Here is a 25,143-nt window from a genome sequence, read left to right as displayed (position 1 = left end):
GTGTCTGGAAATGGTTGGGTCACAGGGCAGTTAATATGAAACACATTTCTTTAGGTCTTTATGTCACAGACAGTATTGAAGTACTTTGGCGTTGTATAAAAATAGACTGAAGGCACCTGATTGTAAACCCTAACACAACCTTAACTGTCACTCTACAGGAAAGAAAATGTGGTTAGGTTTGAGAACTAGTGTTAATTTATTGAACTGAATGTCGAAGCAGATATTTTCTATAATAACAGATGTATGCCAACGAGTACCAAGAGTTTTGTGCACATTGGCTTGTGAATATTCATATTCACATCTCAACACACGCAAACACGCATGAGAGGTTATTGTGAGGTCACATCATTAAAATGAACTGAATGGTCTCTTGGGACGGAGAAGCCTTTCTGCTAAAGAACCTTATTTTACTTCCTTTTTCGCAATCAGTAAACCAAAGAACAAACGAGGTGAACTGCAGAAACAGCATCATGTGCACTCTTGTTTGGTTGCTATGAACAGATACAGATTGGCATAATTCAGATATCTGATGAGCCATGAAAGGTTATAATGCAGGAGCTGTTCATTGATTAACCTCCGAAAGTCCCCAGCTGCATTATAAGCAGCTTGTGCAACCTCATTACAGGAGGGGATGTTTTTCATGTCTTGAGACTTGCGTGTGACACGACGGACAGCACAGCAACTGTGAAGCTTTAAATGGATCCACTAACCTTGTTTAAGAGGGCTTCCCCTCCCCCTGACACTTGTGCCGCTGGCGTGTTAAGATGATAATGAATTTAAAGAACACTTATGACTAATATGTCAGGCTTTTACCCTTTGAAAGGCGACGGACTCGCTGGAGCCGCAGCTCCGGTCTGTCCCGGGCATCCGTCTCAGGCCTGCTTTATCCCCTAGTGCAGGTCTGGCCGAACGGGATAATGGGATGTCCAATCACAGAAATGTGATTTCCATTGACCGCAGCTTAGTAAGTGAGTCGTAGAAGGGTCTTAACAAATTGGATTTGGCCAATGGATGTGAAAAAATACCGGGCGTCTGTATACATGTGTGAGTGGTGTATCTGTGCTGGCTCATACACACATCATCAGGGTGGCAGCAGCACCGTGTCACACCCACTTGGTTGCTGCAACATGCCTACTGCAAATATAATTCAGTCTACCTGGGCACTTTACAGCAGCATGTGTCAGTAATTTTGTTCAAAATGTTTTACCCTCATGCAGCGATGCTTCATTCTGCAGACAATCTGCAGGTGATATTGCATTAGTGTCTAGTATCTATCTGCCGGTTAGATAGCTCTTTCTTATCCTGACATCGTCTTAAGTCCATCATAAACTTGCCACATTCTTGTTAAGCAGATGAATGTCCTCAGCTCTACAATCAGTTTACTTAGTGCTGCTGAATAAGCACCAGATATCCAGAGACTGAAACAGTCAAGCCACTACGCCGACCAAATATGATTATCACAAAAAAGTGTATAAGGAAGATTTTAGGGATATCAGAGCAAAGTCTTGTGTGGCCCCAGTAAAACACACTTACTGTGTCATTATGGGACAGTATTTCATTGCTATCAGTGCTGCAGATTGTTTTTAACTGACTCAGATTCGTTAACAGTGATTTATGGATTTCATCTAAGGGTCTAAATATTTGATGGTGGTAACTGAGGATTTCAGTGTCTTACTCAAGGGCAAAACAAACTCTACCTTAGTGCTTGTTTCAGTTGGCTGTAGATAACAAAGCTTTGATTGAAAAGTGCTGACTGAGAGTCTGGGTAATTACCAGGCAACCACCATGGATTTTATAAGTTACACCCGCTGACGTCTGCCTTTCAGCTTATGAAAAAAAAAAAACGTAGACATTATTTACTTTAACCAAAAAGGCAGTTTTTCTGTTAGTTTGGCATAAGGCCATTTAGAGCTTTATCACAAACATATGAAAACACCTCCACCACTAAGAGGCAAAAACTGATTTACTGTATGCATTATTTAAGACCCAGTGGGTTAAGTGGGAAGAGAGAAACAGTCCCACAGTTGGACAAAAAGATAAAGCACCCTCAGCTGTACAATTTCTATATTTAATATAGTCTCCTGTTCCAAAATCAGTAAAGAAATCGGAAAACAAGTCACCCACCAAACAGGATTACTGGCACTAACACTGGTGGTTTTGTGTCTCTGGTAACGAGACACACAGCAAGAGCTTTTGTAGGTGTATTTTTGATGGAGCTTGTCATATCTATGGACAGCTGTCAGCTGGATTGAGTTTTGATCCCAGGTGAAAGGTGGACACAGTGTGAGATTTGGTGCTCATTGAGAACTTCAGTGCAGGTTTATTTTGACAGGAGACTAGTGAGAGCTTATTAGATGCAAACTGAGGATCTTCAGACAAATCTCATTTAATGACTTACTTTGACACTTTTTCTCAACTTCTCTTTGCAAACCAGGCTTTCTGTATCAAAAAAGATCTTTTCTTGGAGCCACATTGTGTTATTATTATTATTTTAATCCGAATGGTCCCCTGAATCTGCGTCATTACCACAAACAAACAAACAGACGGATGTTGAATTAGTTACTGTATGCCTATTTGACATTTTGTCCTCTTCTTTATTGAGCAACTGTGTTTGCCGTATGCCGGTGAGAGGTCACGGGCAGTGTGAAATTACTGGAAATGATTCTCCCTTAAAGCACTAATTATGGAGGTTTGATAGCTTTCTAGACAAGCTTTTTCCACCTCAAAAAATGTTGGCTTTGTTTACATGCGTTTGCCATAGCAACAGAGTCACAGCAACTTAGTTGCTGAGTGGGTGATGGCTGTTAGCAAGACATTTGTTGTTTTCAAGGGGAGAAGTGTTTTGTCTGTCAAAAGTAGTCAAAACACAGGATCAACAAATAGACAGTCAGCTGACTTCAACAGCTAACTCTGAAGTTTGCTTGGACCAGAAGGTTTATTGCCTGATATGAGTGGAAAATAGAAACAGTACTTTGAACTTCAGTCTACTGTTGGATTGAAGGACGGTTTCCTTTTTAGAATGATTTATTGCAAAATTTCTTTCTGAATATGAGAAACAAGGAGTAATTTCACAATAAAATCAATAAATTCAGAAAAAAAGGACAAAGCATATGAGACTGAGTAAATTCTGGCAGTAAAACCAGCACAATGTGCACGACTCAGTCCCTGTGAGTCTTTATCCAACACGGTGTGCTAACTGTACATGCTATTTCCCTTGTTTTTTTTCTGTTTTTTTTTTCCCTTGGCTGGCTTATCGACCCCATGTCAGCCCGTACAGCAGAAGAACAACGAGGAGAAGTGAAGCCAGGCTACTTTTACTTATTTATGTATCTATTTCTGTATTTATTCATTAGCCCCTCTGCTTGCAGGGCTCCCAGTTGCGGCTTGCCTTTCGATCTGACTGTGAGCAGCATGACAATTGTGTATCACTGTTCAGAAGAATCAGACAAAAAACATGAAGCACTTGAAGTGAATTAATACTCCTGCTTTGAGCTTTCTTTGGTCCAGATTATGGCTATTTTAATAACAGTATATTGATACTTTTTCTGCCTACATTGGGCAAACATTACTCATTCTTTACTCATGCTTCACTCACTGTTTGCCTTACTATGCAGTAGTTGTTAAATGATGAATATGGCTGTGTAGTTTTTGGATGTTGCTGTGGGCCACCTGTGCAGGTTTGAGTGGACTGCTTCTTGCCTTGAGAGCAGAGAAAGCATGCACAGCACCAGATGTTACACAGCTCTGGTGACCTGTGTCGGTCGCTCTCTCCTCCATCTCTCCCGCTCCTCCTCCACCTCCACATCCCTGCTGTCTGTCTGTCAGCACTTTCCCAGTGGTGGTGTGAGACATGGCGTCAGGGTGCCTGAGCTGCCAGCTTCTGCCAGCTCACACTGTGACCTCCAGCCCCGCCACCTCAGCTCCGCATGCCAATGCCACAGCAGGCCACTGCTGGGCATTTGTACTGAGTCGCCTCCCTGTGCCAGCAGAGGCTTTTCATGTGGTGTGGACCATTTAAATAGTAAAGCTTATTGTAATGGTAGATGAAGGCACAGCATCTTCTAGATAAAAGAAAGCGCCCCGACAAGTTATCAATTTTATCTTAAAATCTGGTATTTTTCCCAGCTTTTCTTCTTCACAAAGACATGTGATTCAGGAATACATCAAAGTTTGAAAATATGGGAAAAAGAATTTATGATTTGATATGTTAGTAGGTAAGTTGCAATTAGAATAAAACGTTTGGAGAAATGAACTGCAGCACCCATGACTTTTATTCTGATCCTCTCAGATATTTTCTGACTTAAATCAAAAAAACTTTCTGTCTCCAGACAATATATTCACAGACTTGTTGGTGTCACTTGAGTTATATGAAAAAGCAGTTGCATCTACGACTCTGAGTGTTAACTCATATTAGTTATCCTGGTGTCTGGGTCGGCGTGTCTGACCTGTAAGGGTGGGGATGAGGGGGCAGTATTGACAAGTTTGGGGATGAGCTGAGGATGAGATGATTGTCTCCGGCGTGCACCTGTGTGATAAGCAGGCAGCTCATGTCCTTCTTATCTATCGGGGCAGTAGCCACCATATAACCCCCCTCCATCCTCTCTGGCCTCCGTCCTTCCCAGCTAACCCGGGTCTTAAGAGCTCCTTAGGGAGCGCTGACTCAGGTGACTGGGTTTTAAACACTATCCCCACCCACCTCTTCATCTTCCAGGACTTGAGTATGACCTTGCCTCCACCCAAGAGAGGGGAAGAAAGTTGAGGGAGGGTAGAGGTGGGTGGAGATAGGGCTAGGCCCTCATTAGCCCAAGCCAAGGCGGGACAGCTCAGGAAAAGCGTGCTAATTACCCCGCTAACAATGTCCTTGCTGTTCATGGCTTAGAGCGGCCACTTTGCCTTGGGATAATAACCTGATCACCTCTCTGAGAAGTTCAAGATGGCATTATCATGATCATTTTAAATAATGGACAGAGGGTGGTGTTATAACTCAGCTTGCAGACAGGTTGGATAAGTTCTGCTGCAGTTTGTCACTGTGAAACGTGCGACTACAGTTTGTGTTCTGCATGTTTTTTTTGGCGGCATTTCATTATTATATGACTTAAAGCACAATTAGAAACTCCCTCTGCATCTTACATCCTTTTTAGGGAAAACTACTGAGCTCTCTGACACAGATAGATACTCATTTTACTGAGCATCTCCTTAAAAAAGAAGTCTGTCATTAGTCTTAAAGTTTGCAGTCAGAGTCCAATCAAGCGTCTCCTCGCTCAGCAACAGGTCGTGACTGTTTTGTCTGAGATTGTCCACTGAGTCACTGTTTCTCTGCGACTGAAAGGTTACTGGAGAAGCCAGCATGGCCAGCATTAGGGCCCTCTACGCTCTCCTCCATCTTTTCTGTTAGCGTGTGGAAAACAGCTTGGCGACCGACAGCCTGACATTACAGCAGCAGCCTGTAATCATGGGACTGTAAAAACCCAAATCCAGCAGCCGCAAACAGTGTGGCCTCGTCATAGTGGTGGCTGCTAAGAACCATTCACCGCCTCTGTCCCATAAACTGTGCTTGCTGTGTCATACCAGACCCCCTTCATAGATTATTCTGCTTTCAATAAAGTTGCCAGTTAAGCCTTAAAACTAGATTCCAGCTGACATGAGACGCTACTGATACCATCAAACTGACATGTCAAAATAAAATATGCTTTCAAGATGATTCTGTAAATAACAGAAGAAAAGTGTCAGACATTAAAAGAAAGGTTGACAAATTCATCTTTCCTTGTTTCTTTTTTGTATGAAAGGACTCTGACATGTGGCACATTTAGTATTCCTGGTCTTTACCAATCCATGATATCGATACTCTAGGTTAAAAATAGTCCATCAGCACCTTTCTCACCTCACAAGTTGTTTGCTTTTACGTGCCTTAGACTTAAACTGCTCAGCTGCTTTCAAATTCTTAAGCACTGATTTCCCATCATTATGCCATTTAATGTGATCAGGATTGTAATCAGATTGCAAATGAAATGCCTCAATGACACAGCTGTTTGTGTCCAGTGGCAAGGGGCGGTGAGACAGGCGACTGGTGGAGCATTTAGAAGGACAGAATGGCTCCAACCAGATCTTGGCCTAATCTCTAAAACCCTCCCACTGCACCTCCCTCAGGTTCTGCAGGACAGGAAAGACTTGTGGACAGTTTTATTGAACAGGACCAGCTGGTGCAGTGAAGGCACAATAATAAAAAAAGAGCACATTTCCTTTTCCAAAAACCACATCCATTGTCTTTGAGTTTGATATCACTAAAAAATGAATAATCTTTCCTAAGTCTTTTTAAACTTTGCTGTAATTCTTTAAAAAAGTTAGTGACAGCTTGGTTTAAAATGAGTCATCATCAGATTTTAAACTGCTGAACTACTACTACTAACTACTCATGAATTTCCCTTCGGGGATCAATAGAGTATATTTTATCTTTATCTTTATCTTTACTTATGTTTGTTAATACATCTTACCGTAAAAGACAGGTAGTGATGAGGCCTAAAAGTGTTGGATGCAGTAATCTGTCAGAATATATTACACACCTTGTACTGAAGTGCCAGCTGACAGGACAGCCACTTGTAGCTGCTGTGTGGAGGTATGCAATTTAGAGGGGACAGTGCTTTGTGGATAAAGGATTTGTGTGGTAAGTAAAGTGTGAAATAGTATGAATTTATACTCAGCTGCTTTGTCACAAACTCGTTGGATTGCATTGTGGAAGATAGGTTTGTTTGGGAATGCTTCTTTAAAATGTGTTTATCCTCTTTCCCCTGTGTGTGTGTGTGTGTTTGTGTGTGTGTGTGTGTATGTGTGTGTGGGCTACAGTCGTGACAGTGACCTCTCTACAATCATCTCAAACCTGCACCACACCAGACAGCACGGCATGCCGGAGGGCCAGTCAGCCTCTGACCACACCAGTACTGGACACACAGGTAGGACCCCTAAATGAAGGTGTTCACATATGTGTGTGTAGGTGTGAGTGTGTGAGGATGGACAGAGTGTAAACATTTAATTACCAGTTTAATTTGCTCTAATTTGTGTGATTGGAGGAATTTAACATAAGCTTATTACTCATTCCTGGTGGTCGCTCTCAAGTTGATTACTTAATGTTCTTCCCACATTGTCTTCCGCACTCCAGGATTTTTGTTAAACCCCCTGTTTTAAATTACCTCTGAATAAATAGCTTTGTTTGCCATTAATCCTGTTTTATTTGAGCTGAAGAGCCGTGCCGTGTGTGTGTGTGTGTGTGTGTGTGTGTGTGTGTGTGTGTGTGTGTCTGTGTGTGTGTGTGTGTGTGTGTGTGTGTGTGTGTGTGTGTGTGTGTGTGTGTGTGTGTGTGTGTGTGTGTGTTAAGAGCTTTTCTTACAGCTTACAGACAGAACACAGACAGCTTTTAATCGCTGCTATTTGTCAAGAAGATTGTATGAGGTTATTGTGCAGCCATCAGAGACATATGGTTGTACAACAGCCTCTGTGAATATCACCATTTAGCGATCAGCCTCCTTAACTGGATGTTTCTGACCTTTAAAATTGCTTTACTCTACATGCCACATCCACCCATTCACAAACACATTCACACACTCGTGCCACAGGCTGCTTGCCCACTCATAGGAATCCATGCTGCAATCCCCAGAGCTAAGAGCTGTCTCTGTTGTTGACGGCAACAACGCATCACTGTCTAACTAACAAAGATTACACTCACATTTCATATTTTATCTTTGCTAATGCTTATTAAAACCCTTTAGTCAGTAAATACAAAAAATGGTAAAGTTGAATACTCTCCATGTTGCCCAGGGTTTGACCCCATCCCTTCTTATCCCATAAGATGGGGCCACAGCAAGTGCTATAATCAGCCCAGACCTAACACCTCCATACCTTCTCTCCATGTGCTCATCTCTTTGTCTGTCAGATTAATTGTCCATACGGTGCTTCTGATATCAGCCAGAGTGGGTGGAAGGTGGGGGTATTAGACTGCTCAACAGCCAGCCCAGCCAAGGTCTTAAACCCGGTTTGCGACGGATTTCCGACCAAATACCAGCCTAATCAGCTGCTAAACTTAATGGAGAAATCAAAGCTCTAAGAAGTTATCTTAATGGAAAAAGACAAAAGGGGACAGAGATGGGTGGGTGGGGGGTCATGAAGGGGGTGAGCACTGTGTGGCCTGGACCAGAGGGGGTCCAAAACCCTAAATATCTGTCCGTTTGACCATTAAAGAGAGATTTAACAGGCGCTGCCTAAGCGGCTCGCTCCATGTCTGTAAACAAGTCCAATCCGATCAGCTATCGGCTCTAATTCTGTCTGCCAGTGAAATTAGACACACACACACACACACATTCACAAACACACAATTACACACAAATGACACATAGTTATACAAATGCGTACCCACGCAAAACCAACACAGGTTCAAATTCGAGTCCAAATGCATAGGTGGGTGTATGAAGTTTTCGAGCAGTGGATTATTTGACTTTGAGATGGATGAGACGGTAAACACAGCTCACTGTCTATGATATTGTGTTTACTCTGTTCTGTCTGTTAGCTCTCCCATTTGACTTATCCTCCCAAAGTGTTTAAAGTCTATCAGCGAGCTGTGGAGGGGGAGAATCTGAAAGTTAGAGGGTAAAGCAGGAGAGGAATCAAGAGAAGAGGAGGGCAAAACAGGAGACAGAGATGCACTGATGGGAGAAACATTTGGACATTGGGAGACAGAGGGAAGAGAGATGAATGAGTGTGGTGGTGGTATCAGGGGAGGGCAGGCGGCAGCTATGGCGGCGGACGGCTCCGTGTGTGTGTGAGTGTGTGTGTATTTGTGTATGTGTGTGGGTCAGGAGGAAAGAGAAGCAGGCTTGCTGGGTCGTCTCTGTGCCGGAGTGGGCCGTTAATTAAATCTGAGGGACAGACAGGAGGGCTGCCTCCCTCCTCTTCTCCTCTCCATCCCTCACTCCCTCCCTCCTTCGCTCTCTCACTCCCCAGCCGCTGGCTATTCAGAGGCTGTGTGTGAGGAGGGAGGAGGGAAAGAGGGGAGGGAGGGAAGGAGGTAGGGAGGGGGAGAGCAGGGGCGCCGACGCTGAGAGTCTGGCTGCCTGTGGAGACTGTAAACCGTGGCTCTGCGGTCAGACCGGAGACTCAAACAGGCAGATAAGGTGTTTTTGAACCGCCACACTCTCTCTCTTCTGCTCCCTGCTCTCAGACTCCCAGAGGCAGTTAAAGCCTGTCGGTGTGTGTGCGTGTGTATGTGTGTGTGTGTGGTTAGGGTTGTAGCAGTGGTTTGGGAATTGAGCACATTTGTGTGTGTGTGTGTTTCAGCATGTGCACCTTTCCGTGTGTGGTTTTAAATGCCTGGTTTTGGATGTTTGCTTGCGTGTGAATCTGCAGCCCAGCATGTTTCAGCAAGACTGTTTTTTCCACACTGATTGTGAGTGAGATTTGCTTTTAAAGGTATTACTAGCTTGTTACTGCATTATTATACAAGAAGCTCCAATATAGTCAACACTTCATGATTTATGATGATACCAACTTGGTAACAGACATAAACATGAGCACTGAATTGTTGATTTATGTTTAGATCATGAGATGCTTTTTGCATTTGATTTTACATGGCCCAAATGAGGTAGAAAGTAGTAGTCATCATTGCTTAAGCTCTGCAGCTCTGGTTTTAGTTTCTAGCAAAATAAATTTAATCCCTCTTAGTCCCTCTTGAAGAAATGAACGTCTGTTTAAAGTGTGTGCTCTGTCTGACAAAGGTCTAACCCCTCTCTTTAGCACAGTGCTTCATAGTCCAACTCATTTTACCTTTGCGTCTTGTTTTGCAGTGTGGTCTGTTGTGTGGGTCAGAAGCATTGACTGTATATAGAGGGGACAGTGTTGCTCCGCCATTTACCATTATACTATTTTGAAGCCAAAATACCCCTGTCACAGGCGCAGCCATTGGTAGGTGATGTGCAGCCAGAGTCTGCGCAGAAGAGACTGTGAGGGATTCTGGGAGAATCTGAGTGGAGCAAGGTGACAAAAAAAAAAGTATTTTTTTTTCTTTCGAGAGTCTAATCACTTCTTGACTCTACCTCCTGACATATTTTACAGTGTCACCCCAAAAATGCATATGAATGGCAGCTGTCAATCATCGTTAAACATGAGGTAAAACCTAATTTTTAACCTCCTATAACTAATCAAAATGAAATTTTTCTGAAAAAAAAAAAAAGGACTGGAATACAAGACAGCCAAATGATATCTTTAAATCACCACAACAATTGGACGTGAGAAACATTTCTACGAGGTGTATTCATTTTTTAAAGTTTGACCACAGCCCATCTGGAATGACTGGAGAGAAGGATTTTTTTTACCTAAACTGCAGCCAGCCACTAGGGGGAGCAGTTTTTATGGCAACTTCATTTCAAGCCGAGTAAGATGACTTTTTAAAAAAAAAATTTTTTACAGTCCATGGTCAGAAAGGACTGTCAGCAATCTTAAATCAAACGAGGGATTTGAGCAGCTGAAAAAATCTTTGAAAGCAAAGATAAAAGCCCATCACACTCCACATAGGGTTCTGTGTTGGCACTCTGGTCAGCTACATCATAAAGGGTCAATGGGGGCCATTATCCTCTTTGTTTAAATGTACCTCATTCAACCCCACTTAAAAAACCTTCCTGGTTTTTTAAGTATTTAAAGAACAGACACTGGTATACTTTTGTTTGTTTTCAAATATTTAAGTAGTTTTATTCACATTGCATTAGAACATTAAAAATGTTATCACAAAACACTTTACATATTAAGATGTAAAGAACAGGTTGCTTTGCCCTTTGATTTTGGTTCTGCTCAAGACTCCCCCTTGTTAAAGATAATTGATCATCAACACTGTTGTCAGGTGTTGTCATGTGCCTGAGCATAGTGGACTAATACTGGATATAGTATGAAAAAGAGTATAGTCTAGACTTGCTCTTCTTGCGAAGCAAACTCTGTTATATTTATTATAATTTGAAGAAATCTGAATAAAGATTAGTTGGTCAGCTGGTTGGTTGGTTGGTTTGCTGGGTGGGCGCATAGCAATAAGGGACTGTAGTGTTTGTAATGGGGGTTACCATTTTTGAGTCTCCACATCGGAAATATTTGGTTTTAAAGCATCAGAACATAACACTAACAAGTGTTGTTTAATACAGATTTTTTTCTATCTGAGTTGATCACTTATGGTTCGATCTTTTATCAGAGTATTTAATCTTGTTCAATTAAATATTTGACGAACCATGTTCTAAAACATTGCATTGACTGTCATAGTCGAAAAATTACTGTTGCGGTAATAACTTCTATGGGCTCCAGATAAACTCAACAGGACAGACTTACTGAACCTCACTGAGGGTCTTCAGAAAAGTTGTATACAGCAAATGATAAACAGTCTGTAGTTTTTTTTATAGTGTTGTATAACTGCGATGAACTTTAAAGGAACTTTTATTAAATCTAATCTTGCCTTGTAAAGGTAAGTTTTAGTGCTAAGTGGTTAAATTGGGCCTTGCAGAAGTTGTAGTCTGGAGGGAGGGTGTTGAATCTGATCACTAGTCTTTTAGTGTGTCACTCCTCAACATCTCCTCAGTTTCTTACCTTGTCCTGTTCTCTGTCCAATGACTTAAGTTTGAAAGTCCATCACTAATCTTTATAAGAGTAAACAAAGTGTCAGACATTTTAGGTTTGATTACTTCAAATTCATATTTACCTTCTTTTTTTTACTTTTTGGTCCTTTTCCTATTTTATCCCTTTTAATTTTATATCTCCAGTGAAAAGTCATACATGCCGATCAGGGCTGCTGTTTGTGTACATGTGCACGTGCTGGCAGTGCTGCATCCTCCCTTTAGTGAACAGGAGCGCCTCCATCAGTCGCCATCAGCCCTCCCTCCCTCCTCCTCCCCTCCCTTTCCGAGCTGCATCGGCCTGTAAGCCAATCAATGGCAGGGCTTTCAGGGCCGGCGGAGGCCCCGGCGCACGGAGGGGGGATCAATAAGTTATTAGCACCATTCTGTCAGCTGTAATGTGGAGATTGATCGGGGGGCTGCGGCTGGCGGCCCACCCCACGTCCCCGCCTGTCACTCCCCCCCTTTTCCTCTCGCAGCTTCCCCCTCCCCGGCCTGATAAAGATGACAGATTAACGGAGTAAGAGAGGAATTAAGGAGTCTGGCTGTCTGAGCTGTCACCACGCTCCATGGGATGGAGAGAGGAGAGGAAGAGGACTAAAGTTTGAGGGAGGAGAGGAAATCAGTGAGTAGGGAGAAAAAGAGGAACGCTCCCCTGCCTGATGATTCGCCCTGGTGTTGTCACATGAAAGAAAAGTGTTTTAGGTCCTGCTGTTCCCTCTTTCTCTGTCTGTCTTTCTGTTTTCATCCCTCTTTTCTCTCAGTGGGGGGAACACCAGAGAAGGAGAAGGTTAACTAGCAAGAGGAACCGAGGCAGGGGTTCGAATACTGTGTTCAATTTGACAAAGCTGAGTTACACAAAGTTAGCCGGAGACTGTTTGTTGACCAGAAATGCCAAAAAAAGAAACAGCCATAACACAGCTCTATTCACTACATCATTAGACTGTCTGAGCAGGTAACATCACAGCCTCTGAATAAAACTCTCGACTCCATAACCCTTTATTCTTCAGGAACATTAGACTTTAGGTTATAGAGAATCTCCCAGGGTAGCAAACTTGTCTATAATCGGTGTTAGTGGGAGTAAAAGGGTTAGCATCGGCGCTAGCTGAGCTTAGGGCTGGGCATTAAAAGGGAGCGCCGGTGCTCTAAGAAGCCCCATTTAATTGGCTTTAAAAGCTTTCCGCCCTCAAATCTCTGGCCCTTGGGCACCGGCTCAGGAGACGCGGTGTCTTGAGTGAGGTTGGCTCAAGAGACGACTCAAGTGTGTGTGTTTGATCATGAGAGGCTCTGGCTGTGGGTGTTAGCATGTGTATGTGTTTGGAAAGAGAGGGGCTTTGGAAATGGGGGTTCTCTGTCTTTGTTAGCGTTTCACTAATAGGAGAGATGGAGACCCTTCTTTAAAGGACCAATGTAAAATGTAGAAAGTGTAAAAGACATTTGAGACAAGGTATGAGTGTCTTTGTGTCCATTCGAACCACTCCCCCTCCTGTCTCTTTCGGACGGTATTGGGAGTGGATCTCCTCAGGACTTGAGACACAACATCAAACACGGGATCATTAGTGAGCATCCTCCTGCTCCCTTTCTCTCCCTGCATCGTTTGCTTGCTTGACCTCTCATCAACACCAGGCCTCCTGCAGCAGCCCAACAAAATCCTCTGAGTCCTGTCTAAGTCTCCGTTTCCTTCCCCTTGCCGTCTATCTGTGTCTTGTTATGGGAAAGAAAGAACATAAGTTTAGGTGATAGGTTAAAGGTCAGACTCCATTCCTGCTCTACTTCTCTGTTGATGCCTGTCTGCTGGTTGCTAAGGTAACAAAAATATCAGGAGTGAACACATGACAGAAATGTTGCTAGCTTTGGTACTGCACTGAAATTACGCCTTTTTTCTTCCTTTTTTTTTTCTTTTTACCTCAGTTCATCATTTCTCTGTTCTGTTTACACATGCTGTGCAAATGATGAAAAATTGCTTTGTTGAAAAAGAGACAGACACAAAGAGAGAAGGAGATAGAGAGAAACCCTTCTTTTTAAGGGAAGGAAAAAAACATTGCCCCCATCCCTAAAAATACACACAGAGAAGTGAGAGAGAAAGCAAGAAAACAGAGAAAGGAAGCAGTTGCTGTTGCGGCTTGGCTGTCTGAGTGGTGGAAGAAGCCGAGTTAGAGAAAAAGCAGAGGTGCAAGAGATAGAAAAAGAGCGAGAGCGCAATGACAAACGGCTTTTTCCTTCCTGCCGGCGCTGCGTGCGATGTGCTCTGCATCCCCTCCCTCGCTGATTAGGCCTGTATTGATTTGAGGTGTGTTTGGGGGGGGGGGGTGAATGGGCGGGAAGGAACAGAGGGATGAGAGGGGAGGAGAGGAGGAGGAAGAGGCAGTAGGGGGTGCCGTAATTATACACTAGATGCTCCTCTTTGGTGGCAGGGGAGGAGGAAGGGGGAGAACAAGGCTGATGAAGAGGAGGCTGTTAGGGGGGGGGGGGTTCTGATTCAGTGATGTGTTGGAGAGCAGAAAGAAGTAGACGGTGAAAAAGATTTGAAGACCACACGTGTTTGTATGAGGACAGCAAGAAGGGACAGGGCACGTAGATGGTGTTGATGTAAAATAAAGACATGATAAAGACATAATGCAGGATGAGAGGAATTTCTCCTGCAGCTGAGGGGCTCTTATGCACTTTGGTTCACTCAGAGGCTTTTGTTCCAACATCTGGAAAAAGGAGGAAAGAAGAACAGTGATAACACATGAGGACAGACTGTTGGACAGAGACACTGGAGGATGCATTAAGAGAGGACCTTCATTCATACCTCAGTTAGATAAATAATACCTAAATATCAGGCACACAAACACGCTGGGCAGATGTATCATTCACAGCAGCACAGGCCCCTCTCATATCTGATGGACCAAGTATATCTTTAGACGCCAGTGGCTTGCTTCACCTGCTCTGTTTTTTTCTTTTCCTGCCTTCTTTTCATTTTGGCTCTTCTTCCCCCCTCTGTGTTTTCAAGCAGCTGCCATGTTCATAAGCTGATGTTAAGAAGTGCGTCAATTTCAGGCCTTTATTTTGGAGTACTTCCTGACCGTGCTGTCCCTCTTCTTGTGTGTTTACAGATGACCTTCTAGGCAAGAGAAGAAGCTTCTCACCCAACAGCAGCAGCGAGTGTCCCTCAGACAGCAAGAAGTCACGCAGTGTATCTCCCAAAGGTAAACCACACAGTATGTTTGTAGGTTACAGATGTAGAAAGGAAGCATTTAAAGAGAGAATTAAGTGTAATTATTTGGAAAGAAACAAACATGATAGTGTTGCAGAGGAAAAGGAAGAAAAGCTGTAGAGAAACATGGACAAACATTTAGTCACTGGTTTGGCTGCTTCTTGTCAAGTCTGTTAGGGTACGTGTGAAAGCGGATACACAGACATACACACAAGCAGCTACACATTCTCACTTTTTCATCTCAACACACTTCTTTGCCGTGTTGGTAAACTCATTACGCTCTCATAAAAACTGTCGCACAGACCCAGAGGTCAGATGAAGACGGTGGAGGGTAAACAATCCTGACTATGAACAGCCCGTTTGATTCATTTTGCAACAGCACTTTATCCAAAATTCCCCATTACGTCATCATTGTTTTTCATCATTGCAGAAGCAACAGAGGCACGAAAAATGAACAAACTCTAAGACTAAACTTGTCCATCCGCTTGGCTCTGTTACTTTTAAATCTGCTGCTGGGGTAATGATTGTGTCCCACCATTTAACCTCCATCTCTTTAAAACAGTGAAGTAGAAAAGACTCAAATGCGTTTGAAAGTGACCTTCCAATGTTTAAATTAGTGCTGTCAGGCGATTAAAAAAAATAATCTAATTAATTACAGGATTTGTAATTAATTAATCTAATTAATCGCATTTTAATCTCATATCTGCTTAAGGTCCCAAAATAAAGAATTTGAATTCCAAGACACTAAAAAAACATTTAAAAATAAGGTGGGAATGTATACAACACATTTTTAGGTACCCTGATGCATAAGGAACACATGAAAAAAGTTTTATGGTTCTATCTTTACAAAATCTACACATTCCTGCACCTAAGATAAGCTGATTTGATTTTTAGGACGGTTTTGGCTTCTGTCACATTTTTACTCAATGTTGACTCGATTTTCACTGCAATATGAACTTCTATACTTCTATGAGGTCAGGAAAACCAGGGCTAAAGGCTAAAAACTGTGAGGAACTATTTACAAAACACTTAATTCAAGTCTTGGATCAAAGAAAAGTGAAGTATTTTCAGTTTAACATGCTCTGAACACACAAACTGTTGCTCATTGGTGCAGAGCAGCCCCAAGCTGAAACATGACACCAGGAAGATGGAAGCAAATTTTCAAAGAATTCTTTAGATTTAAATACAGGATATATATCGATCATTCAGGGCTTGTTTAATGCAGTAAAGAGTGTAGAATTATCTGTTTTTTACAGAATTGAGCTAGAGCAAAAGGTTGATTTTCTGCAGATTTTCAAAAAGGACGAGTGAATAAACGTGATGTGGACGGCAGTCACAAACAACTCTCGCTTCCCTCCCTCCGGTTTAAAGCATGTTGCTGACGTCACGTGTGATACATTCAGGGACCATCGGAAATTTGAAAATCTGACAAGAACACCTCTTTTTCCAAGTAGGACACACGGTTTGTAAATGCCAGACATTTAAAAATAAGTGCGTCTTTGAACTCCCAGCGGGCTTGGGAACTAGATTAATCTGCGTTAATTTTTATAATGCGTTAATTTGCGGTGTAATTAATTAGTCTAATTAATGCGGTAAAATGACAGCCCTAGTTTATATTTGATATTAGCCCCTACAGGTACAATCACAATCAGGCTTCATGTTCAGCTGATTCTTAATGCAAACGCTCTATTGATAGCTTTTCATCTGCTTTACATAAGACAAGAACATAAATAATGAATCTTGAGAAGGCACACCTTGGCAAGACAATGCGCCTCCACCACGCTTAAATCCGGTCGTCGTCCTCTATTATTCATATGTACTTCATGCGGTGTGAAACTCGGCGCCCGGCATGGAGCCTGAGCAGCTACTAGGCCTGTCCCTCTGGGCTTCTGAGAAAGACTTCCTGACTGATGCATTATACAGAAGGCAAAACCACAAAACCAAGGACAGCTCACCACATCTCTAAAGACATCAGCACAACAAGCACACACATACACAGACACACACACTCCAGGAGCACAAGCTAGCCAACCGACACCCACAGCAAACAAAAAAAACTAAACATAGCTCAGATAAGTTTTGACAATCAAAGCAAAAAACAATTTGTCATATGTTAAATGGGGAGTGGGTAAGTGTGTTAATGCATTCCAGTGTCAGAATGAGCCTTGTGTTGACCTTTCGATGACCCTTGACCCCCGGCTGCCAGGCCTGGAGCCTCTTCCTCTGCAGTCGTCTCTGGCCATTAAAGCCTCACTTAGACACAACCCAGCTTCTGAAAGATGCATGAGTTTTTGTGAGTGTGGGTTTGTGTGTGTGTGTTTGTGTTTATCTGTGTGTGTGTGTGTGTGTTCCTGGATTAGACTTTGCTCCCTTTTAAGGTAAATTGAGCTCAGGTGTTTTTATTTATTTTGACCCTCTGTTCTCATGTTGTGTGGTTTTTGGCTTCAAAAGCGAACAACCCCTGTATACATCTTTCACATATTTGTTTTTCACTGAATATTTCCATAAGAGACAGGTAGTGACATTTGTGGGAGTGTGTATCTTTCATGCTGCTGTTCTGGGAAGCACATTTAAGCCATTACTAAACACTGCTGATTCTGTGTCTTAACCTTGAGCCCTGTCTGCACCCAAACCCTGACTCTGCTCCTTTACCTGTTTCTCTACCTGTGCTGCATCTTGCCTCTGATTTGGCTGGCAGGTGCTAAGTCTTAATGACTAATGCAGGTGGAGAAATAGATTGAGGGAGGAAGACAGAAAGCATAGCGTTTGTATGTAGCGAGAGGGATTGGATGCTGCTGTGTTAACGATGTCTGTTTTTCTTCTGTTGCAAAGTCGGTACCCCCTGCTGTGTTTAGAGAGTGAGAAAACTTTAGACAGACACAGACTTGTTGTGTGCACAGGCATAGACACACACACACGCATAAATACACTTGAGGACCTTGGGTGGATTAGCTGGAGCTTGGCGGTGGAGACAGAGATGCTTGCTTCCTCCCCCACCAGCGCTAGCAGCACCACCTCCGCTCCTCAGCGCCACTCCTGCTCGCCTGCCCGGGGCCAGGCTCAGGTTTCAATGAGAAGGAGGGTGGTAAAAATAACCCCTGCTTTCTTCTGCCTTTCCCTCCTCCTCCTCTTCTTTCTCCCTCCTCTAACTCCCTAACCACCTTCCCATATCCCCCCCACCGGCCTTACCTTAGATCATGTTACTATTGACAGAGGGAGGGAGGGGGGAGGTCAGAGGCAGAGATTAAGTGTGGGGACTGACAGCCGGATAGATATCACACTGCACATCATCCTCAAAACACTTAACACTGCATAAACACACACACATACACACACACAGATGTGAGCTTTAACAGTTAAATGTCCTTTGCTGTGTTAAACACTATGTGCTCAGATTGTACTTGTTTTTTGATCCCTCTTACCTTTGGACTAGATGGTTTGGGTTCTTAAAAACGGTCACTTTAGGAAGCCTTTTCTACAGCCCCATAAAGACAAACCCTTTCTATTTTATTGGACTTGGGACCCTTTCCTCAAATATCTTGGATCCACAAGATCTCAAAGGATGAGAATAGGACTTATTGACATGGCTTGGAGAAAGTGACTGTGATTCTCAGCCTGAGGAGAGGTGTTGTTACAATACTGTCTTGTTGCCCTCTCTCTTTTCCTAACTGGTGATCTAATATCTGATATAGACATCAAAGACTCCCAGATCATTGTTGTTATTATTATCATTATTATTATCTATTTATTTATTTTATATTTAATTTATTTGTTGTCTGTCTGTTATGTATTGATTTGTTTTGTTTTTATTTTTATTAATTTATTTTTTTTACTACTGCAAGATTTAATTTTTTTTTACTTTCGCTTTGCACTATAAAAGTTCAATAAAAATATGTTTGAAAAAAAAAAAAGGTCACTTCAGAAAATTCCTCACACATTATAAGAAGCTGTACCTTTTTTAATATATTATTTTGGTTGTGTGTTAAAAATAAAAATACAATAGAGTAAATCCTATAAAGTCACTCACCCTTATCCATTTTCATGCGTTGCTCTGTGTGTGGATGCAGTGAGGTCATGCGAGGGTCATGTGCAAATAACACCAGCTTTAATATGTAAAACAACAATAACAAAATAAACAATTCATTCCAAAGCAGCAGATAGTAAGAAGGTATCAGGATGACCTACCAGATTAAGTTTTTGGATTGTTCCTTTTTTTGGGAAATTGGTAATGGAGTTTGCAGAGCTAGCTTAGCAGCTGTGCTCTGTGGTAGTGATATCCTTAGATTTAATGTTGGATATTAAGTTAAAGAATTTGAAAAACTGTGGGCTGCCCAAAGTGTGGATTTGATGCAAGAATCTGCTTGAGAAAAGTTCCTGATGATCTGAGTGTCAGCACGGATGAGAATGTACTGTAAATGAGGCTAATGTTGAAAAGAGAGTTCAGTTTGTCTCATTTAGTCACCAGGGAGGAATCAGACTGTTGTTCCATTGTTATTCATCTCTGTTTAGTTGGATGTTGACAGTCACTTCCCTTTCTGTCCTCACTACAGAGAACTCTCAAAGCCCGGCGGTGGAGGCAGGCGGCAGCCACGGCCTCATGAGCCCTGAGGAGCACTACAGGCGCATGATGTCAGCGCTCAGTGAGCACGGCTCCTATGAGGAGCAGCAACAACGGCTTTACCAGCTGGCGAGCAGTATGGGTCTCCCTGGCCACGGTTAGTCCACATCCTCTGAATTTGAAGATATATGTGTGCATTTATGTGTGATCATGATCTAGCTCACTGTCATCAAACTAGCTTTCAAACATGCAGTACTTTGTGCCGTAGGTTTTTTCTCTGTTACATCAATAGCTCGGTGCAGATTTTAAATTCGAAAAAGGAAAAAGGTTTTCCCTTTTCTGACAGTAAGAAAAGGCTGATGAAAGATCAAGAAGATTTTTTACTTTAGCTTCTTTATTTTGAAGTTACTTTAGAGTTAGTTTGAGGAAACTTGAGATTTACTCTGAACTTTTGAGAGTTTCCCTGTGAAGCCCTTCACCTGCTTCTGTAAAAACCCCGTCACCTCTTCCATCACCTGTCACCACGTCGGTGAGATGCAGAGCTACTTTGTAACCCTGGAGTGCAGCACAGTGTTCAGGGTGCCATGTTAAGGTGTGCCACACTGCTGCCATTGTAAAGCCTGGCCATGGAGACAGCTGACATTTCTATTTGCAGTGCTTGCCCACCCGGTGTCAAAGTGTCACTCAGGGTGATTTCTGACCACCATGGCTCTCCGTTGTTAACAACACCCACAAGCCATTGCATGCATCAACGCCACGATTGATCCGTGAGCTCTCATTGGCTGCCTGCCAACCCTCTAAATCTCCAAACACTCTGGAAACCACAAGTGTGTCCCAGTTTTTCTGAGTTTCTACAGGCACACAAAACTCCCTGCATTAAGCCTATGAGAAATGTAGAGTGATAAGGCAAAGAAAAAAAGAGAGAAGTTACCTGGTTTAAATTTTACAAGTTGGCTTTTCATTCATTTCACTCTGCCTGCTGTTAAATGTTCTTTTTTTCCCTCACATTTTCATTGCAAATGTAAAATTCAGTCCTAAAAGTCTTTATGAGCTTTTTGGCAGTGGCATAAATCCAATCGTTGCCTGTAGTTTTGAGCTCCTTTCATTTTATTTGATTAGTAATGATTTTTAATTGCTGGCTGCAAATCTGGGGGCGAAGCCTATAAATGCTTTAATTGCCTTTTCCCGTGTCTTCAAGGAGTTTGAAGTGAAAGGCAGTGCATTGTGGGGGTTTTATGGCAAAGGGTGCAGTCCGATCATTGGCTTCCTTTCCCAGAAGCGCCGCTGTATGAGGCACACGCTGGTGCAATACTGACACTCTCCCTGCCTTCAGTTCCACAACCCCAATCATTTCGTTGCCCCACACTCTCCATGTTGGTTATGTCTTTTTAATTCTGCAAAAACAAGTGAAATAGAGTAGAGAGAAACCAGGAGAGACCCAACGATGGAGCAGCAGTGACAACAGAGCAGTGAATAAATCAATTCTACTGCAAGAAGTGTTATAGGTTTACCCTTGACCCCACGCTTTGCAACGTATTCCCTCTGACCACTGATGGCTAACAGAGGTAAAAACTTCATATAACTCTAAATTCACAACTATCCTTCTGTGTAAGCAGTTTGAGTTTGTTACGAAACCAACACTCTTGGACTCTAACAATCCAGTAGGTGGGACAGGAGGATGGCTGATTTTGGTCTTTGGAGAGCCCGATTGAATCACTTTTGCAAGAGCTCCTTGACATTGACCTGGTCTCAGATGGGGCCCCTGTGAACCCCCTCCTTCCCCCCTGGGCTGCCCCAACTGCTTCTTCCATCTCTAATACATCTCCATCTCAAGCACTGCTTTTATACCCCTCCTCCTCCTCAACACCTCCCTTCCCTTCCCTTACCCCCACCTCCAACTTTCCCTTTAGCCTTGGTCCCCGCAGAGCATCCTTTCATGTGTTTGAAGTGTCGGGCACAGAAAATTAAAGTGTGTGCGTGAAGGAAGCAGGGGTGAGGAGGAACTCTCTGCCGATGTGTGGATGTGTGTATGAATGTGTAGGTGCAAGGTGTTGTTTGAGGGGCTCTCTTTGGACCTGATGGGCAAAAGAAGAGGAGGGAAGCTGAATGTTCAGGGGTTGAGGGTAGAAATGGCCAGGAGGGCTTTCCCTCGCTCCTCGTATGATGAAAGCGGGGAGAGAGGGGGAGAGAAGGGGAGAGAAGGGGAAAAGAGAGGTGGGGGTAGTGATCCAGATGAAAGTGGAGGGAGGGGCTGATGGAAGGGTTGTGCTTTTGTTTTGTCTTCTTTAGTTAAGTCAGAATTGAAATATGAAGCTTAACACAACGTCTCCTCCTCCTCCTCATCGTTATCCCAAAGGGCTCCAAACTTTGTCACATGATTGGTCAAAGCACAGATAGTCAAAGTCGGTTTCTGCAGCAAACCCACCACACATTTACAGCTTGCTAAGCCCGTGATACTGGCTAAATACCGCTTCCTGAAAAGATACTTAATTTTCTGGTGCTTTGGAGGATGGATGTCGTCTTTTGTGTACCTGCCAATCCACCAAATCCATCACGAGGCCGGCCAAGCTGTATCAGAGCAGCACTCCTTTGCATTCTCGTGCTGAGAAAACCCAGCTTAGCGAAGGGGATTTGGGCCCAGCTCCAGGAATGATGGCTGTGAGAAAAATGGGGCGGTACAATAGAGGGATAAGCAGGATGGGTCCAAGCGGTAAACTGGGACCTCCCAAAATAACTTGGGGAAAATGAAGAGATGTGTGTGTGTGTGTGTGTGAGTGTGTGTGTTTATGTATCTTCAATTAAGCATTTAATTTGTAGTTGGAGAGACTCTCCTCTTGTGTTGGAGCAGCTGCAACTCAAATAGTTTTTGGAGGGGGAAATCCTGCATCTGAGTACCTAGTCCGAAAACACACGCACACACACACACACACACACACACACACACACACACACACACACACACACACACACACACACACACACACACACACACACACACACACACACACACACACACACACAAGGAAGGGCAGGGCCCCAGGTGACCCCTCTCTTCTCTTACATGAAAGAGAACTGGCGATATAGTGTGGGGGCTGGGAGAACAGACAGTGTTGGAGTGAATGTTTGCTGAATTTTAGAGATAGACCAATATTTTTTTTTTTTTTTACTGGTTACAAGCGATTCAAACCTCATTTTTGTACTCTGATAACTTGAAACAAGACATTCTTCTGGATTGATAAGTTGAAAGTGGCTCATATCGAGTATAATAAAACGATTTTCACTTAAAAAAAAGACAAAAACACTTGATAAGATTTCAGTTTTTTGCAGTGAAGCCGATATTTATTTGGTGTAAGAAATTTTGAGAAATACTAACTCCAACACTTAACTGTAATCAAATGCCTTCAAGCATATGTTTATTAAACAGCTCCCAGGCTTCCAGCATGTTTAAAAAGTTAAATGAAAACTTAAAAAATAAATAGCTAAAGTTTTTTACAGTCAATAAAGTTTTCAAAATGTCTATGTAACTGAAATAAAACTGGACAGAATTGAGTTTGTACTGCCTTTTACAGGCATGTAATGCAGTTAAATTAATTTTCTGTTTAGTTTTACATGACTGGTTTTAAATGACCATCTAGGGCTTCCATAGGGTAGACAAGCAGAGAGGCATCAGAGCCAAAACAACACAGTTTTGTGGGTTTCAGTATGAGTTTCATCTCGGCCGTCAGATTAGGCTAATGCCTATATGCCCTGAATGCCAAATATTGGCCCCGATAATCGGCCCGGCCGATAATCAGTCCATTCCTACTGAATTTACTGCAAAATGGAAAAAAATCTGAGTGCAAATGTTCATCAAAGTAAATAAATTTCTACTATTTCATAAATCTAGCCCTGGTTTGGTGTGAAGGGGAACTCATGTGGGATAAGGTTTGGGCCCCAGATCCAATCAAAAACTTTCACCTTCTGGGACTGTTATTAGTTTGTTATAAATTAAGGGGGGCACTTTATCCTGTATTATACCACTCTCTTCTTCAGCATGTATGATTTCATGAACATTTTATTCAACGAGGTTTAGGGTTGGGACATGGCTTTTTAATCAAGTATTTTCTGCTTTGGTTGCTTTGGAAATTTTTAAGATTTTTTTTGTTTTGTTTTAGAAAATCTAGAAAAGGAAGTCTTGGAATGGATGCTAAATTGCACTATGGGAAGTGTAGTTTTCTGATGGGAGACATTCATTAAGGTGTTCACCCCAAAGTTTCCCTCTTGGTTTGACGTTTTAACCACTGAAGAGTCATCCCAATCTATGCAGTGGTGGATTTAAGCATACTGGTGAACATTGGCTAAGAGATGCTTAAGCTTTATTAAAACGTAATACTAAATCCTAAAGGTTCCCCTTTACCTCACTTAATGTTTCAAAATAATTAAGGAGGAAGGGTGGTGACCCCGTGAAACTCTCAGAGGTGAACTCTTCCACCTTGTCCCCTCTGCAACATGTATGTGAGTGTTCTGTGTGTTTGTGTGTGTGTGCTCTAGGGCTACAGCTTCCCCTGATCCCTCCCTTATCTCTCACAACCCCCCCCCACCCTCACCCCTCCACCTCCAACCACACATACACACCCTCGTCTGCCGCCAGCCGAGTCCCCTGCGGCCTGGCGCAGCAAACAGATCGATACACCGGAGCTGGGCCGCATTAATATCTGTCGCTTCACCCTCCACCCCCAGCCCGGCGCCTGCTCAACTGCTTTAGCACACACACACACACACGCACGCTCACACACTCACACACTCACACGCTATGCAGAAATACACAGTGAGGAACGCACGTACAAGCACCTAAATCACACAGACACACATAAACACACGTCACACCCGTACCGGCGGCGGAAATGGCCCCTAGCTCCCGCGGGATCCGTCTAATTAAAAAAGAGGGGGAGGGGGGACGGGGGAGAGCGTAGAGAGGGAATAGATAGATTGAGAGAGGGAGAGAGATAGAGAGGGAGAGGCAGAGAGCAGGATGGATTTTTCTCTCATTAGAAGCCGTGTCTCCTGGTGTGGCCTGGCCTGGCTGATAATGATGAGGCCTCTTCTCCTTCGAGGGCGAGCAGGAACCGGGGTTGCTTGGAGAGGGAGGGAGGGAGGGAGGGAGGGGATGAGAGTGGAGGAAGTGGAAAGAGAAGAGCAGGAGAGGGCAGGAGGTGGAGCAAGGGCAAGTAAGAGACAGAGGGAGAAGGTGGTTGTGGAGGTGAGGAGGGGTAAAAATATTCTGCGTCTGTGTTGTGTTTTTGCTCGTGCATATGAAAACAGCGGGCATTGTTTAAGACACTCATACAGCGTGTGATGTTTGAGCATATTTCTCCACTTTTCGTCCCCCAGCTTCCACATCCCTCAGATCTGGTCAGCTTAAATAAACAGTATGAAAGAAGGGTTTTGCACATCTGCCCAGAATATTCGCTTTGTTTACCCTTGTTAGGTGTGTGTCTGTTAATGCTCATATTACATGGGGATTACAAAATGCTTGACAATCATTTTCAGTATTAATGTGAATGGATGTGGAAAGTGGTAGATTTAGTTATGCCTGTGCTTCGCCATCACATTAATCACTGCAGGACAATAGCAAACTTTGTAAATTCATGACTGCAGTTTTAAAAACTTTACACTTTAATGCTCACAGCTAAGATGTAACACACTTAACATAAGCCAGCAACTGTAAGCCAGAGAAATGTGAAGTCAGTGCTACTCTTATATTGAAGAAATACTCT

General features: G+C 43.0%; 1 protein-coding gene across 4 annotated transcripts in view; it reads left to right on the top strand.

Annotated features, from left to right (window-relative positions):
• samd11 (sterile alpha motif domain containing 11) overlaps positions 1 to 25,143 on the top strand; it is a 54,976-nt gene that overhangs the window by 15,157 nt on the left and 14,676 nt on the right. For all 4 annotated transcript variants that reach the window (XM_074682294.1, XM_074682293.1, XM_074682295.1 and 1 more), the window contains exons 4-6: positions 6,841 to 6,947; positions 14,729 to 14,821; positions 19,380 to 19,544. In XM_074682294.1, coding sequence (XP_074538395.1) covers positions 6,841 to 6,947; positions 14,729 to 14,821; positions 19,380 to 19,544 — 365 coding nt within the window. The remainder of the gene's footprint in view (positions 1 to 6,840; positions 6,948 to 14,728; positions 14,822 to 19,379; positions 19,545 to 25,143) is intronic.

The sequence above is a fragment of the Halichoeres trimaculatus genome, unplaced genomic scaffold (genome assembly GCF_033239565.1).
Source record: "Halichoeres trimaculatus isolate MK-OKI-2021-1 unplaced genomic scaffold, fHalTri1.1 fHalTri1_scaffold_11, whole genome shotgun sequence".
NCBI classification, from domain to species: domain Eukaryota; kingdom Metazoa; phylum Chordata; class Actinopteri; order Labriformes; family Labridae; genus Halichoeres; species Halichoeres trimaculatus.
This window is presented reverse-complemented; position numbering and strand designations above follow the sequence as displayed.